Source organism: Phoxinus phoxinus (genome assembly GCF_949152265.1).
Source record: "Phoxinus phoxinus genome assembly, chromosome: 8".
Taxonomy (NCBI): domain Eukaryota; kingdom Metazoa; phylum Chordata; class Actinopteri; order Cypriniformes; family Leuciscidae; genus Phoxinus; species Phoxinus phoxinus.
The window spans coordinates 11,111,559-11,126,632 of NC_136883.1; the positions used below are offsets into that span (position 1 = coordinate 11,111,559).

The window sequence follows — 15,074 nt, forward strand, 5'->3', positions numbered from 1 at the left end:
TGTGAGACGTGTGGGTGAGAGACAAACTTTTAACAGACACACAAAAGGAACATGTGAAGAACAGTTTAACCCTCTGGGGACCAAGGTGTTTTTGGGGTCCTTGAGATGTTTTGACATGACCTGATATTTGTATTTTTTTCCGTTGCTTATAAACATATTAATGGCAAAGGTGTAATTACACTCTATTTAGCACGAACATGGCTATCATAATATGCACTGCATGAAAAGTCGGATTTTCGTCAGTAAGCGGCACTGTAGATTGACGTGGAAGTTCAGGTTTACGACTGCACACGGCAATTTGCAGGCAACGCCGAAAACTGCCGTGAATTGTGTAGCACCATTGCCACTTCATGCGTTTTCTCAGATCTGATTTATCAAAACGATTCCATTTACACCTGGTGTGGTCGCATAAATGCGTTTTTGCAAAATGGATTTTAAATCCTATCTTCAATTCTTCAAATAGTTTGCACTTTGGCTCATCTGCAGTGATGACGCACAATTTACATATGTGGTTTCCACAACCAGATGCATTTACACATGTCCAGTTTTGTCGGGAATGTGGCCCAGACCTCCCCTGAAGTGGTTTGAGCGATCGGATTCAAATCCGTCTCGAATGCGTTTCGGAGGGCATTTATACCTGGTCTTTTCACGATCGGATAACTATCCCATCACAGAACACGCATGAAGTGGCCAGGTGTAAACAGCCCCTTATTCATCGCAAGACAGAGGCGAACCAACACTGAGTGGGGGCCCCAGGCAAAATTAACCAATGAGGACCTTTTTTTATTTGATATAGCCTAGGCTATGTTTTATATATAATATATAATCTTTTTTTCTTAATATATCTTCATTAGATATATTATTATACACAATTCAAAAAGTAGTAAACACAGAACATCTAACAGAACATTTTAACAACCTTATGTGCTCATTTTTTTAATTAACGAAATGTCAATCTTTATAACAGAAGATACAACACAATACAACAATCTTCAAGATACAGTAAATCTTCAAATGTGAAGATGTGAAAACAGATTGTCACCTTAAAAACAGTCATTTGCGTGGTGGAACAAGTCATGCTAAATAGAATTATAGTTAGCATCTTAACTTGTTCTATTATTTTATTAGTTCATTAACTAGCCTAATTGTTAACTCAAAAAATGTAATGTAAAGAGCTGGATACTTACTAATTAAATAATGTCAAATATAGTAAATTTATTGTTGCCATATACTAAATATTTGACTAGTCGCACGTTAATTTCTGCTTAAATACTGCATGGGATAGCTATAGCCCATTCTGCGCTCAAGCGCATGTATAATCTTGACGCAAAAGCAGGCTAATGATAATAAATATGTATTTAAAAATAACGATGCATTTTAATTGTTTATTAATAAACTCTTTTTTTCTAAATCAGTGTCCGCTGCAAACATGTCTACATACATCTCCGCTGTAAAGTGCGCCTTTAAGAGAAATGCATCTTATACGGATTACATAAATCAAATGATATTTGCTTTCGATTTGATTTTTTCCGTTTAAAAGGGGACATATCAAGCCTTATATAGATATTTTTTCATATATTTGAGGCTAGTATGCTATATAGCCTACGATATGTTTCTGCTTTTTTTTTTTTTTTTGACGCGACAAAAGTTCACGGAGACCAAAGCGCGCCCTGATTGTTTTATTTTATTTTACGAAAGCAAAACGTTTTCTTGTTATTGTGAGTTTACACAAATACAAGTATTGCGACTGATGCATTATTCGTTTCTGTATGGCCAGAAATAGAGTATTTTAAGTTGTTTCTACTGTTGATAGGAAAATGCAAATCGCATTGGCGCCTCCATGTCATGCAGTGCACGCTACACACTCCGCACACACACTTGGTTATGCGCCTAATAACAGTGAACAATTATCTAGGTTAACGTTAGAGTGAGCGGCGATGCCAGTCGGATAATCCTCATGTTTAACAAATCAAATCATGCATTTTCTACCTATCGCGAGTCAGCGCTGCGCTGCGCCAGTTTGAAAAAGGCGGGTGTGCAGGCGTCTTTTAATGAACTAGGTCTGGGCATAGAGATATCTGAACATCTTTGCCAAGCGCAAACCAGTACAGAAGTAATCAATAAATGATCGGGGAGGGTCATGCCTTGCTTGTTTATATCATAGACATGTGAGCTCATCTCACGAGTTCTTCCGTATAACAATGACCTCACATGTGATTGGACGGAGCCCGACGAGCCTTCTAGCCCTCGTCCAATCACATGCGAGGTCATGGGCATGACGTCTCATACAGCAGTACTTGCAAGACGAGCATATAAACAGACATGTTTTTACTCTTGTACTCAGACCTTTTCTTCCATTTTTGCTGCTTTGCGATCTACAATGGCTGAACGGCGTCTCCCTTTCAACTCCTCTGCATGGACGCGATCAACCCCTTTCAGCCAGTCCGCAGACCGGCGAGAAGAAACTGCTGAATGCTATCAGTGGGCTTTCTCGTCAGCTTACTCAGTTTGCTGCCGATGTAAATGAGAGTTCACTTTAGTAAACTCCAGGTTGCTGTCCATAGAAGATATTTTGGCTACTTTGGAGTCGAAAAACTGTGTGGAAGAGACTAACTCTAAGAAGAGAAGACGGGTGCATAATCCTAAAATTGCGGTAAGACTGCTATGTAAGCTTAAAGTAGCCTAAAAGCAAAGCTTTTTTAAGTAGCAAAAGCTAAAAGTAGCCTCGTAAAAGAACAAGTGTAAGTTGCTTTATAAAAGTGTATTTTTTTGGTCTTGTAATTTACAGGAAGCAGTACGCCGTCTTCACAACTCAGAGACAAATTGTAATCGCTACGAACCGGAGCAAGGGTAAGATTCAAAGAATATGCTTTAATTCTTCTGTGTAATGAAATAGATCCGTTACTTTATCGATCTTACCCGTACATTTTGTTTTCACAGACGACGGCCTGTCATAACGAGGCCGTGACCTCATATCTGCTCGGAGCTATGTCTGCAAGTCCAGATTTACATGCTGATAATGATGACATTGTGTGTAAGTAACTTTTACTATTTTCTCCTTTATTGTTTTAGTTGTTTTATTGTTTTCTCCTTTATTGTTTAAATTGTTTTATTGTTTAAGTTCTTTTACACGTAGTTTTTTATTCATATCACTCTCATTTAATTGTTTTCCAGCTGCCTGTAAGACATATTACGAGACAGTACGCAGGAGCTTCAGGTACCGACAACCAGATCTTGCATCGCAGGCGGAAGCTGTGAAGAGTTCAGCTCGGAGTCGAGCGAGAAGAAAGAGGGTAAGATTTATTAGATTAGATCTGTTTTTTGTCAATGTGACTTTTTCATGTGTATTAATAGATGTATTGTGTCCATACGCAGTGCACCGTGCAGTACTGATTGTCTTTATTGGTTGTTTTTACAGCTGCTAGAAGCGAGACAGAGTGTGCTAGCTGAGGATGAGGTGGGCCTTTGGAAGTGTGCTACCATAGATCTGATGTCTGATGAGGAAGACGGTATCGTTGGCGGGGTGTCTGGATGGATTGTGAGACCTCCGTCCTTTCGCAGCCAGGAGCTCACCGAGCTCTGTGCCACGCTGCAGTCAAGATTAGAGGCGATTCCAAAGTACAGGGCAATGCACCACAGACGTCTGCAAAATGGACCGAATTCAGACAGAATGCTAGTTACCTACAGCTCCGAAGCTGAAAACAGACACTTCATGGTGCTGTAGGATTTTGGGCTTCTTGTGAGCTTCCCATTTGTGTGTGGGCAGATCTCCTACGTTTTGTACATGGTTGTGTGTTTGTGCTAATAAAGCTATTTCTTTGAATAAACAGCATGTCCCTGGCAAATTTTCCTTTCCTCAATAAATTCATGTCCTTGATGGTAATAATAGTGTAGTCCATAGGATAATGACATGAATATACAACATAATAGCATATATGAATATATAGAATTAATAATTATTTATATATATATATAATTATTATTATAATTTTGGGGTTTGAATTTATAATGAGCCAGGGTGACCAATAGTAACAGATCTGCCAACCAATCACGAGTGATTTTTCTTGTTTAAATGTAGTGGTTTCAACCAATACTGAGTGAGGAAATTCAAGCCATTCTCTGCGAGGCGCGCGGGCGCTGCTATTCATATGCTAATTAGAGCCATTCGCACCTTCGCGGCGAGCGCCGACGGCCGCGAGCTCTCCACATACGTCATGGTTCGTTTCCGTCAGTATGTGGCACAGACGAACGCGACGTTCACAGGCTGTAAATTGTCGTTAATTGTCGAAAATTAGGGAGATATCCGGCCGTTTACGGGGACGAAAATCCTACTTTTCATGCAGTGATGTGAGCAACATGTATGTACATGTTTGCATTTTTGAGAGAATATTATTTATGCGTGATTATTCAAAAAACTCAAACTTAAATTTTCTGATATAAGACCACAAACGACCAACTTCACATATTCCCACAATACTTTTGACTAATGGATCTTGTCAGCTAGAGTGTTTACTTCAAAATTATCTGAAAATCATCTGGGCTAATCGTTCACATTAAACAATAGATTGATTTCAATTTTGTAAGACACTTTTTGTTTGGAAAGGCAATATGCAGGTGGGCGTGAATGATCCAACAAGGTCATGAATAATGTCCTAATTCACACCTGAGAGAAGACAAAAGACCTGCTAATGTTGCATACTAATGAGGCTTTCATTCAAGTGTCACTGAGCCACAAGAAGAATGCAAAGACAACACACACACACATATATATATATATATATATATATATATATATATATATATATATATATATATATATATAGGCTATATATACATACACACACACACACACACACACACACACATATATATATATATATATATATATATATATATATATATATATATATATATATATATATATATATAATTACAGAATTGGTTCAGAGTTGGAAACATCTTGAAAAAAAGTGTATTTTTCCACAAACTGTGTATGCTTGCAAATTGTATAATATCCAAGGTAAACATTTTTAGTAATTGTGCAGTTAATTCTCATTCGTATTTTCAGAAAGTTTTGGAATATGTAGGCTATCCTCTCCCCAAATTTGTCACTAATAAAACACAAAAATAATTTAAAGAGAAGGCTTATATTGACCTTTTAAGATTTTGTTTGCACCTTGTAAATTAGGTTTTGATGTGGCAGTAAAAACTTTATAATCTATCCAAAACGAAATGTTGTCTTTCATATTTCGTCTGTAACATATCGTATTTTATAATATTAGGGCATAAATGTTAATTTGCAGTTTAATATGTTGCTTATACAAAGAAATTTTATTTCAATGTATTCAGTCGATTTTTACTCATCTGAATACGGGTTAGACAATAATAATACAGGGCTAAGATTATCACAAATAAACACAAGATTTTGACATATATCCAACGGTTTGTGGTGTGGAGTGTGGAGCGCGTGGCACGGAGCCGCGGACGCGAACACTTGCATTTTCCTATCAACAGTGGAAACAACTTAAAATAGTTTTATAATTTCTGGTCATACAGAAAATAATAATACATTATTTGCAACTTTTATTTGTGTAAACTCACAATAACAAGAAAACGTTGTGCTTTTGTAAAATAAAATAAAACAATCAGGCGTGCTTTCATGATCTCTGTGAACTGGAGCGCGAGAACTGAAACTAAATATATAATTAAATAAATAAGAAACTAAATAAAGCTTAAATGTCCACTTTAAAACGAACAAATTCAAATCGAAAGCTAATACATTCTGATTATGTAATGCGTATGAAAGGAGCATTTCTCTCTAAAAGCGCATCTGCTTAACAGCGGAGATGGAGATGTTTTTAGCCGACTTAGAAAACAATAGTTTATTTATGACTCTTCTCATTCAGCACTGCGGGAAAAATATCAATTCCAGGTTCTAATTTGGCCTTAGAAAACCAGTAAAATCGACATGTTTTCCATATTACTTAAATATGTAAATATGTACTTACTCTTTCTGATTTCTGAATGTGTTGCTAAGCGCACTCCGAGTTGCAGGCGTACTGTAGTGATGAAGCTACATTCCTTTTAAAAAGGTTGAAGAATATTATTGTATCGTGCCATCTTCCCAACGCGCAGGTGAGTGAATGATGAAACTTAAAGCATTTGCTTGGGGGCGTTTAACTGTTTTGCATAGATGGCTTAACACATTATCTTGTGAATAGCGTGCTCCGTGAGTAGGCGTGAACGAATTAAAGTCAATGAGCTCGTAATGAGCTCGACTGGAATTGCTCTCTTTTCATACAGATTACAGAAGCTGAGAATATTTGTTTTTTATATAAATTACTTCATTTGAAAGATGCGATCTCAAGCTTTATGCCCGTGGGTATGTTGGCCTGTTTGACTGCAGTTTCGCGGAGTTACAGATCATTTTCTAACGCGTTTTAAATTGGAGTTAATTGACAGAGAGAGTGCAGAACTCGCATCATGTTAATTTTTCTTTATTTGGCAAAAAGCAAAACACTTTATTTTTATTGTGAGTATACAGAAAAAAAATAGAAACTGAACAGGATCGATTGATGTATAACACGAAAATGAAAGATCAAAATTAACAGTGCATTTTGAGTTTATTTTGCAGTGCTAAAAAAAAACACGAGCAAAATGCGCGGGCGCGTTCTTGGTCCCCAGAGGGTTAAACAGCGACATTTCTCTGGTCCAACTCCACCAGGATTTTCCACATGCACACAGTTTAAGCTATGCCAATACAAAGGAATGATAATCAGCTGTTCTCCGGGAAACAACTGCTTTGAAATTGATAACAGAGTTTCCCTTGTTAGAAATGTTTTGGTCTCTCCTGCAGCAGATATTTTTGCAGTATGTGAGTTTTTTAATGCAGGGACTTGTTTTTTTGATCATCCTATCAATTCTTCAAGCTTGGGAATTACTGTCGTCTCAGGACTTACTGGCCAGTTATTGGTTGTTCCAGTGGCACAACTTTTTTAAAAAAACTTGTTCTTCTGCCAATGACTGATGTGTTTGCTGCATGATAACTGACTCTATTTTCATGGTTCAGAATGTCCCATTTTAGTGTTGTGGAGTTCACTGATGAATTTACAGCCGATGAAAGGACTGTCATTGATGTCATCCCTACAAGCTGGATTACTGGACCCAAAAGAGATGAATGTTTTTGGCCTACTGGTAGAACTCTCTGTATCAGCAAGTCTGTAAAAAAACAAATAACTCCTGCAGCAGACTGGGCAAAATACAGCATACGCATTATAGGACATGCAGGTAACATGGAAGGATAATTTGCTTGAAAAGATTCCAGATGGCAAGCTTTTTTTTTTCCCTAAATGTTTTTTATTTTATTTTACAGAAACATATGCTGCAGCAAGAGCTAAACTTAGCAGGGCCGAGGACACCTCAGATTTACAAACTGACACTGAAATGCCGAAGAAGCGCAAAAGATTGTAAGTAATAACTTGTTTTTTAAGTGATGCTAGGATGTTAGGAGCTATACAGACCTGCCCTGCCAAAATATTCACAAAAAGTTACTGTTTTCTACAGAGCCCTTTGCAGAAGTTTGCAACACGTTACAGTGTACAGATTATGTATACCAGTGGTTCCCAACCAGGGATGGAAATTAACTTTTTTGTCCACCCGCCACTGTGGCTGGTGGATTTCAAAATCTACTAGCCACTCAAACTTTCTTGTTTTTAACCGACAATGTGTAAATGCATGTGAAAATTAATACTACTGTTATGATAGGTGAGAAAGGACCCAAAAGCGAAAATGCAATACAATGTCTTTAATAATGAAAGACCAAAGTCCAAGTAAACAGAATATCCTCTTCTTGTAGATAACAGAAACAGCCGTCAATACGGACGATCAGACAAATAACAAAATCATTTCTTGAAGAGAATGTTCGAAGGCTAATTGCAACTAGGAACAGCTGAGGTAGAGAGAAGGAGAGTAAGGGAAAGTGTGTGTGTGTGTGTGTGTGCGTGTGCGTGTATGTAACCAGAAGAGAGAGAGAAAGAAAAGAATACCAGATTCATGACAGTACCCCCCCCCTCAACGAGCGCCTCCTGACGCTCCTAAGGGAGGGAACTGGCGGGCACGGAGGAAATCATCAATGAGCGAGCGGTCCAGGACGTCCCGGGAAGGAATCCAGCTTCTCTCCTCAGGACCATACCCCTCCCAGTCCACCAAAAACTGGTGTCCTCGACCCCGATGACGCATATCAAGCAGCTTACGAACTCTGTAAACCGGAGCTCCCTCGACACGAACGGGAGGAGCGGGGGGCGAAGAGGGGCGTGCACGACAGGCTTGACGCACAAAACATGAAAGACAGGGTGGATGCGACGGAGGTTAGGAGATAGCTTGAGCTTGACAGCAACAGGGCTGATAATCCTAGTAATGGGAAACGGACCAATAAATCGTGGGGCCAATTTGCGGGAGACAGACTGGAGAGGCAGGTTGAGGGTGGAAAGCCACACTCTCTGACCACAAAGATATCTAGGACTCTTAACACGACGCTTGTTAGCGGCTCTTTGGGTACGAATCTTAGAACGACAGAGAGCTGATCTCACCCTTCTCCAAGTGCGCTTACAACGCTGAACAAAAGCCTGTGCCGACGGGACATTAGATTCAGAATCCTGAGACGAAAACAGGGGAGGTTGATACCCCAGGCAGCACTGAAACGGCGACAGACCGGTGGCGGCCGTAGGCAGAGAATTATGGGCATATTCGGCCCAGGAGAGTTGTTCTGCCCAGGACGCGGGGTTGCGAAAAGCCAGGCTACGCAAGATACGACCGACACTTTGATTGGCTCGTTCAGCCTGACCATTGGTCGGTGAAAACCTGACGAAAGGCTGACGGAAGCCCCGATTAAACGGCAAAACTCCCTACAGAACTGGGACGCGAATTGAGGACCCCTATCAGAAACGACGTCCGAGGGGAGACCGTGAAGCTTGAAAACATGACTAACCACAATCTGGGCTGTCTCCTTGGCAGAGGGGAGTTTAGCGAGTGGGATAAAATGAGCAGCCTTAGAAAAGCGGTCAACAACGGTAAGAATCACAGTATTACCCACCGACGGAGGAAGCCCGGTAATAAAATCAAGGGCAATGTGTGACCAAGGATGTGACGGGATAGGAAGAGGTCTGAGAAGGCCGGCCGGAGGAGAATTACTCGATTTCGTCTGGGCACACACGACGCAAGAGGCAATAAAATGACGCGTATCTCGTTCACGAGTGGGCGACCAAAAACTTTGGCGAATGGTAGCGAGAGTGCCCCTAACGCCGGGATGGGCAGTCAATTTGGACGAATGACCCCACTGAAGGACCGCTAAGCGCGCAGAAACGGGAACAAAGAGGAGGTCCTTAGGAACGTTACGCGGAGAGATGGAATGAGAAAGAGAGCGTCTTTCGATTCCCCAGATAGCAGCGCCAACAACACAACCCTGAGGAATAATAACCTCCTGGGTCGAGGTGACATCAGTGGAACCGAAAAGACGGGAAAGAGCATTGGGCTTAACATTCTTAGAACCGGGACGGTAAGAGATGGAGAAATTGAAACGAGCAAAAAACAAAGCCCAACGGGCTTGGCGCGCGTTCAGTCTCTTAGCGGAACGGATGTATTCTAAGTTCCTATGATCAGTCCAGACAATGAACGGAACGGCCGCCCCCTCCAACCACTGTCGCCATTCTCCCAAAGCCAAACGAATGGCGAGCAGTTCACGATTACCCACGTCGTAATTACGCTCAGCGGACGACAGACGGTGAGAGAAGTAAGCGCAGGGATGAACCTTGTCAGAGGCGGAGCATTGAGAAAGAATAGCGCTGACGCCCACCTCTGACGCATCGACCTCGACAATGAATTGTCTAGAAACGTCGGGGGTAGTTAGAATAGGAGCGGTGGTAAAAAGGGTCTTTAGGTGATCAAAAGCCCTCTGGGCGGACTCAGACCAATTAAAACAGGACTTGACAGAAGTGAGAGCCATCAACGGCGCGGCCACTTGGCTAAAGTTTCGTATAAAACGACGATAAAAACTAGCAAAGCCAAGGAAACGCTGAAGTGCCACGCGAGAGTCAGGGACTGGCCAATCGGTGACAGCCTGAACCTTAGTAGGGTCCATGCTAATCCCCTCTGCTGAGATAACAGACCAGAGAAAAGTAACAGAACGCGCGTGAAGGTACATTTCTCAGCCTTAACGAAAAGACGATTCTCAAGAAGGCGTTGGAGGACCCGACGTACGTGTTGCACGTGAACCTGGAGAGAGGGTGAAAAGATAAGAATGTCGTCGAGATATACAAAAACAAAAATATTAAGCATATCTCTGAGAACGTCGTTAATCAAAGCTTGAAAAACGGTATATTAAACGGTGTATTAAACGCTGTCTTCCACTCGTCTCTATGGATGGCGAAAACTAAAAAAATTATTGACCGACCACCGAGCCTCATTAGCCGGTTGAAACCGGTTAACCGATTAGTTTAAAATATGCTACGCTATTTGAAATAACAGCCATTTCGAGCCGCGCCTGCAATTTCACAACTGTCGCATCTCTCCGCCGCTCTGCCTCCCGCTCGCTCGCTCACACACACACACACACACACACACACACACACACACACACACACACGGCGCCGGTGCCGCCCTTCCACTCACGTCACTTTTAAAATCCCCAACAGCTTGAAACATGAGTCCCGCAAACGCGGCGCCGAGGAGCTTGTATGTAATCGGCGGACAAATGGCTCCTTAGTTTCGAAATGGTTCGGGTACAAGGTGATCGCGTTGAAAATAAAGGCGTTTGTCTAGCGTTAGAAGCTCATTTGAAACATTGCCGCGGTTCATTTCAGAAAATGACAGCTCCGAACCGAAGAGACGCCGCTTTAGTTTAAGGTAGTGCTAACAATAATAAAGAAAGATGATGATCATCGCCTTATCTTTTACCACTGAAATGTAGATGTAATGTATTTTCATATTTAAGCACTGTATCACACAAGTTGCAACTTACGTTACATCTGTGTCATTCTGTTTGGAGAAATGGTCCCACACACTACTATTTTCTGCACGCTTCCTCCTGTCGTCTGCCCTGGCTCTAACCTCGAGTGTGTTAGCCTGTAGCCTTTACTTTCTGCAAACCTTGTGAGCGCGCGAACCCAAACGCTGTGACCTCGCGCCGAATGTTTTTATTGGTTTATTAAGTACAAACGGGCGAGTTATGAAAGATTGAGTGAGAGGGATTTGTTCACTTCACACAAAAAGATATTGGAATGAGATGCTAACTGTAGTAGCGTTTAGTCCACTGTCTATAATAGACTAATTTAGAGATCACTTTTTTTTTTTTTTTTTACCGACTGCCGAAAACTTTGATCGGTTAACGTTGATACGGTCAACCATCGGTCAAACGGTCATCGGTTAACATCCCTACTCGTCTCCCTCCTTAATGCGAAGTAAATGGTAAGTGTTGCGGAGATCCAACTTTGTGAAGACCTTTGCTCCCTGTAAGAGCTCAAAGGCAGATGACATAAGCGGCAAAGGATAGCGATTCTTGAGATAATGAGATAATTGCTTATCATGATAATAGCAGATTGTGCAAATATAATGCACAACAAGGTCTATCTGTTTCCATTAGAAATATAAATCAATTAAAAATACTATTTGGTCAGTGGAAAAGATTGAGAAAAACTTTCTCTGAAATGTATTTTACACTATTTGATTTATTTATTCAAAACCAAGGCAAGGATAGGCTAATAAATGATTTGTAATAATGTAATGTGACGGCACATCCGTAGTTCATATTTTCCTTATGTCTTATACCGTTAAACATGTTATCACATGGATGAATAATCATATACAAATGATATGCAGATGAGGATCTGCATAGTAAAACGAGGCGTTGTAAGCTCCATATATGGTTATTTCGGGGAGGAGACGCATGTGCGCACAATCTTCCGCTGACTGGGATTATAAAGTGAATCCTGAGCAGGTTCTGGCGTACGCACGGTTTTATAAGTCTGAATATTTTTTTGCGTACGGCATTTTTGGCTTTTGGGCACACGTACACTTTTAGTAAGGATCCTACGCACAGTTTTATAAATGAGACCCCAGGTCTGGCGGCGTCAAATCTCAGGTCTCTCAGAGAGGATGCAGCCGACAGCAGGAGGTTAACTGGGCAGAGTGTAGAGTACAACATATAATCAGCAAACACTGCATAGAAATAAGTACAGACCAGATCCAGACAGGGCACGGACAAAACAGGACCTCATGCAATGAAACCTCACGGAATAATCTGGCAAAGCAGCAGGGAAAAGGGAAGGCTAGAAGTAGCAGACACAATCAGAGGAAAGATAGGAACAGGTGAAAGAATTAGCGCGAAGGCTGATTGCAACTAGGAACAGCTGAGGTAGAGAGAAGGAGAGTAAGGGAAAGTGTGTGTGTGTGTGTGTGTGTGTGTGTGTGCGTGTGAGTGAGCGTGTGCGTGTATGTAACCAGAAGAGAGAGAGAAAGAAAAGGATACCAGATTCATGACAACTACAAGATCTACAATACTTAAGCCGTTTATTTCATCTCAAGTCTCAAGGAAATACTGACATTTTCTCTTTCTCTCTTATTGTCACAGTGTCTGGTTTATGTTCCTTGGGTCACCACTAGATGTCCTCCTTCCCCACGGTGTCCATCACACTATTGAACTACATTTCCCACGATCCTTGTCTTCTCATTACACTCAGCTGTCCCTTGTCACTAATCATTGCACTCAGCCAATTCCCCATTAGCATTGTCATTTCCCTGTGTATATAACCCTGTCTGTTTTAGTATGTGTCACGGAGTCCTTGTTAATGTCCCCACACTTCCGTTCCTGTTGTTGCCTGTACCTTGTTCTTGTCTTGTGTCTTCGTATTGCCTTTATGGATTATGACCCTTGCCTGGACTGTTTTGTGAGTACGGATTACCCCTAATAAATACTGCACTTGGATCTACCTTTTCCTGTGTGTGTTCGTGACACTTATACACACACAAACCATGAACTGATATACATTTAATTAAATACGTAGGGGAGATTAAACAAAAAACAAACATTCCTCCCCACTCCCAGTCCAATTTACTCCTGCTCATCAGATTCTGAAGTTTCAGAGGTGCTTTCCTGAGCATTCTTCTTCCCCTCCATGAACTCTGGCCTTCTAGGACGGATGCTAGCCTGATGCCAGAGCTCGATAGCAGGGGCGGGGGTCATAATCCTCAATAGAGGGACTGGACAGTCAGCAGGTCACAGAGGCTTCTTGATGTAAGACAGGACCTCCAGTCACTTTTCACTAACTTAATTTGATTGAAGCCTCTTTAAATACTGTAAATTGTGGTTTTAAACTACTCTTTATTGTCAGAACTTACTAAACAACAAATAAAAAACTTGCTACAAGCTGTAATAAAAACTTTATGAAAATGTAATGACAGAATTATTCAAAATATCGACATACCTTCTGTTTACTTGTATTTATTTTGGCGTAACTAAGAGTTGGCAGAAACTACCTTACATGTTTGTGCTGGTTAATATATGACAATTTAGATTTTTTTATTGAAATGTACATTTAATGTCAACTGCTTAAGGTTTAACCCCAATTTTACAGATTTTTCTGATTCAAATATCTTTTTAGGCCAAATAGAAAGTTTTTGTCTGACACAAGTGAAGAATCAGACACTGTTAGTGAGGACGAACACACATGGTTTATATAAACAGTCAGTTATGTCTAAAGTGAAAGTAAACAGTTGACAGAAAATCAGATTTGTGTCTGTATATTACATGCACACATGAGTCTTAAAGTGACAGACAGCACACGCTGGTTTCTGTCTTTTGCTGAACACAAAAGAAGATGGTTTAAAGAATGTGGTTAACCAAGCAGTTGCTGGTACTCACTGACTTTAGTATATGATTTCCTACTATTGAAGTAAAAGGGGACCGACCCGCAAATTTGGTTACCCACATTCTTCAAAATAACTTTTATGATCAACAGAAGAAATAACTTAATTCAGGTTTAAAACAATTATCTTTTATACAGTAGCTTTAAGAAACCATGTATAATTTATACAGTGAAGTCTACATGGTGAATGCTACTGTTAAATATTATACTACGGTAGCTAACAAAATATATACTAACAAAATAAAAGCACTATTTATTTACTTTGAACAAAGATAAAAAAAAAATGTTTTTCTTTTTATATTTTGTTACATTGTAAGCTTATGGTTTTAACATAGGGAAATTAGTTTGGCTGTGCTGCTCAGTCACTTGCAAAACAGTGAAACCAACATGAAAAATAATTGATAAAATCGTGAATCATGATATTCCTGAACAAAATCGTGATGTGATATTTGTTGCCATATCGCCCACCCCTAGCTACAGGACCAGCCAACACCGGACCTGCCGCACAGGGATTCACTGCTGCAGGACCTGTCGGTCAGAGAATCGCCACCACCGATTATGCTATGTTCGTCAAGCTTTTAACCCTCCTGGAGGAAATGAAAGAGACTCAGCGAGTGCATAGCAACATGTTGAATGCTTTGCTTAAGCAGCACAACCATGAGTCATTGCCCAATGTTCCTGAAGAAGCTGTCTTCCCTCTCACAACAACAGAAGAAGTGGAAGCTATGAATGAAAAGCTGCTTGACCCAAGATTCATGTCTAGTGTTGTAGGTTCATGAACAGTGTTCATGTTGCTTGTTGGTTTTTATTTTGATCATTCTGAAGCGCATATCATCTACAAATCATTGTCTGTTTGTACTTAGGTCGCAATGATTGCAGATGTTGGTGGTTCTTCACTGGATGATGCCACAAGGAGAATGATGAGATTCCTCATTTCAAATGAAGTGGCAATCCAGTACAGTCTGTTTGGTCGTCATGGCAAGAAGAGATTTAGAGATCTGCGCCTTTTTGAGGTCATATATGTAAACTTTTACTTTTATGCAGGTGGATTTGTCACGGGGTGACTTTTTTCTGGGGCGGAACCATAGTGGCGGAGATTGGTTCCGCCCGGATCAAACACCTCCACTTCCGGTTCCCTTCCCGGCTCCAAAATCAGGG

At 40.7% G+C, this 15,074-nt stretch overlaps 1 protein-coding gene across 1 annotated transcript; it reads left to right on the forward strand.

Moving 5' to 3' along the window:
- Positions 1 to 1,682: 1,682 nt before the first annotated feature.
- Positions 1,683 to 3,724, forward strand: LOC307003090 (uncharacterized protein C14orf93-like; the record flags this gene model as incomplete). The annotated part of the gene is made up of 5 exons (XM_079621203.1): positions 1,683 to 2,653; positions 2,789 to 2,850; positions 2,941 to 3,034; positions 3,175 to 3,293; positions 3,419 to 3,724. The coding sequence occupies exons 3-5, from the start codon at positions 2,989 to 2,991 to the stop codon at positions 3,722 to 3,724; spliced, it is 471 nt and encodes a 156-aa protein (XP_079477329.1). The 5' UTR covers positions 1,683 to 2,653; positions 2,789 to 2,850; positions 2,941 to 2,988.
- Between the last annotated feature and the right edge of the window lie 11,350 nt (positions 3,725 to 15,074).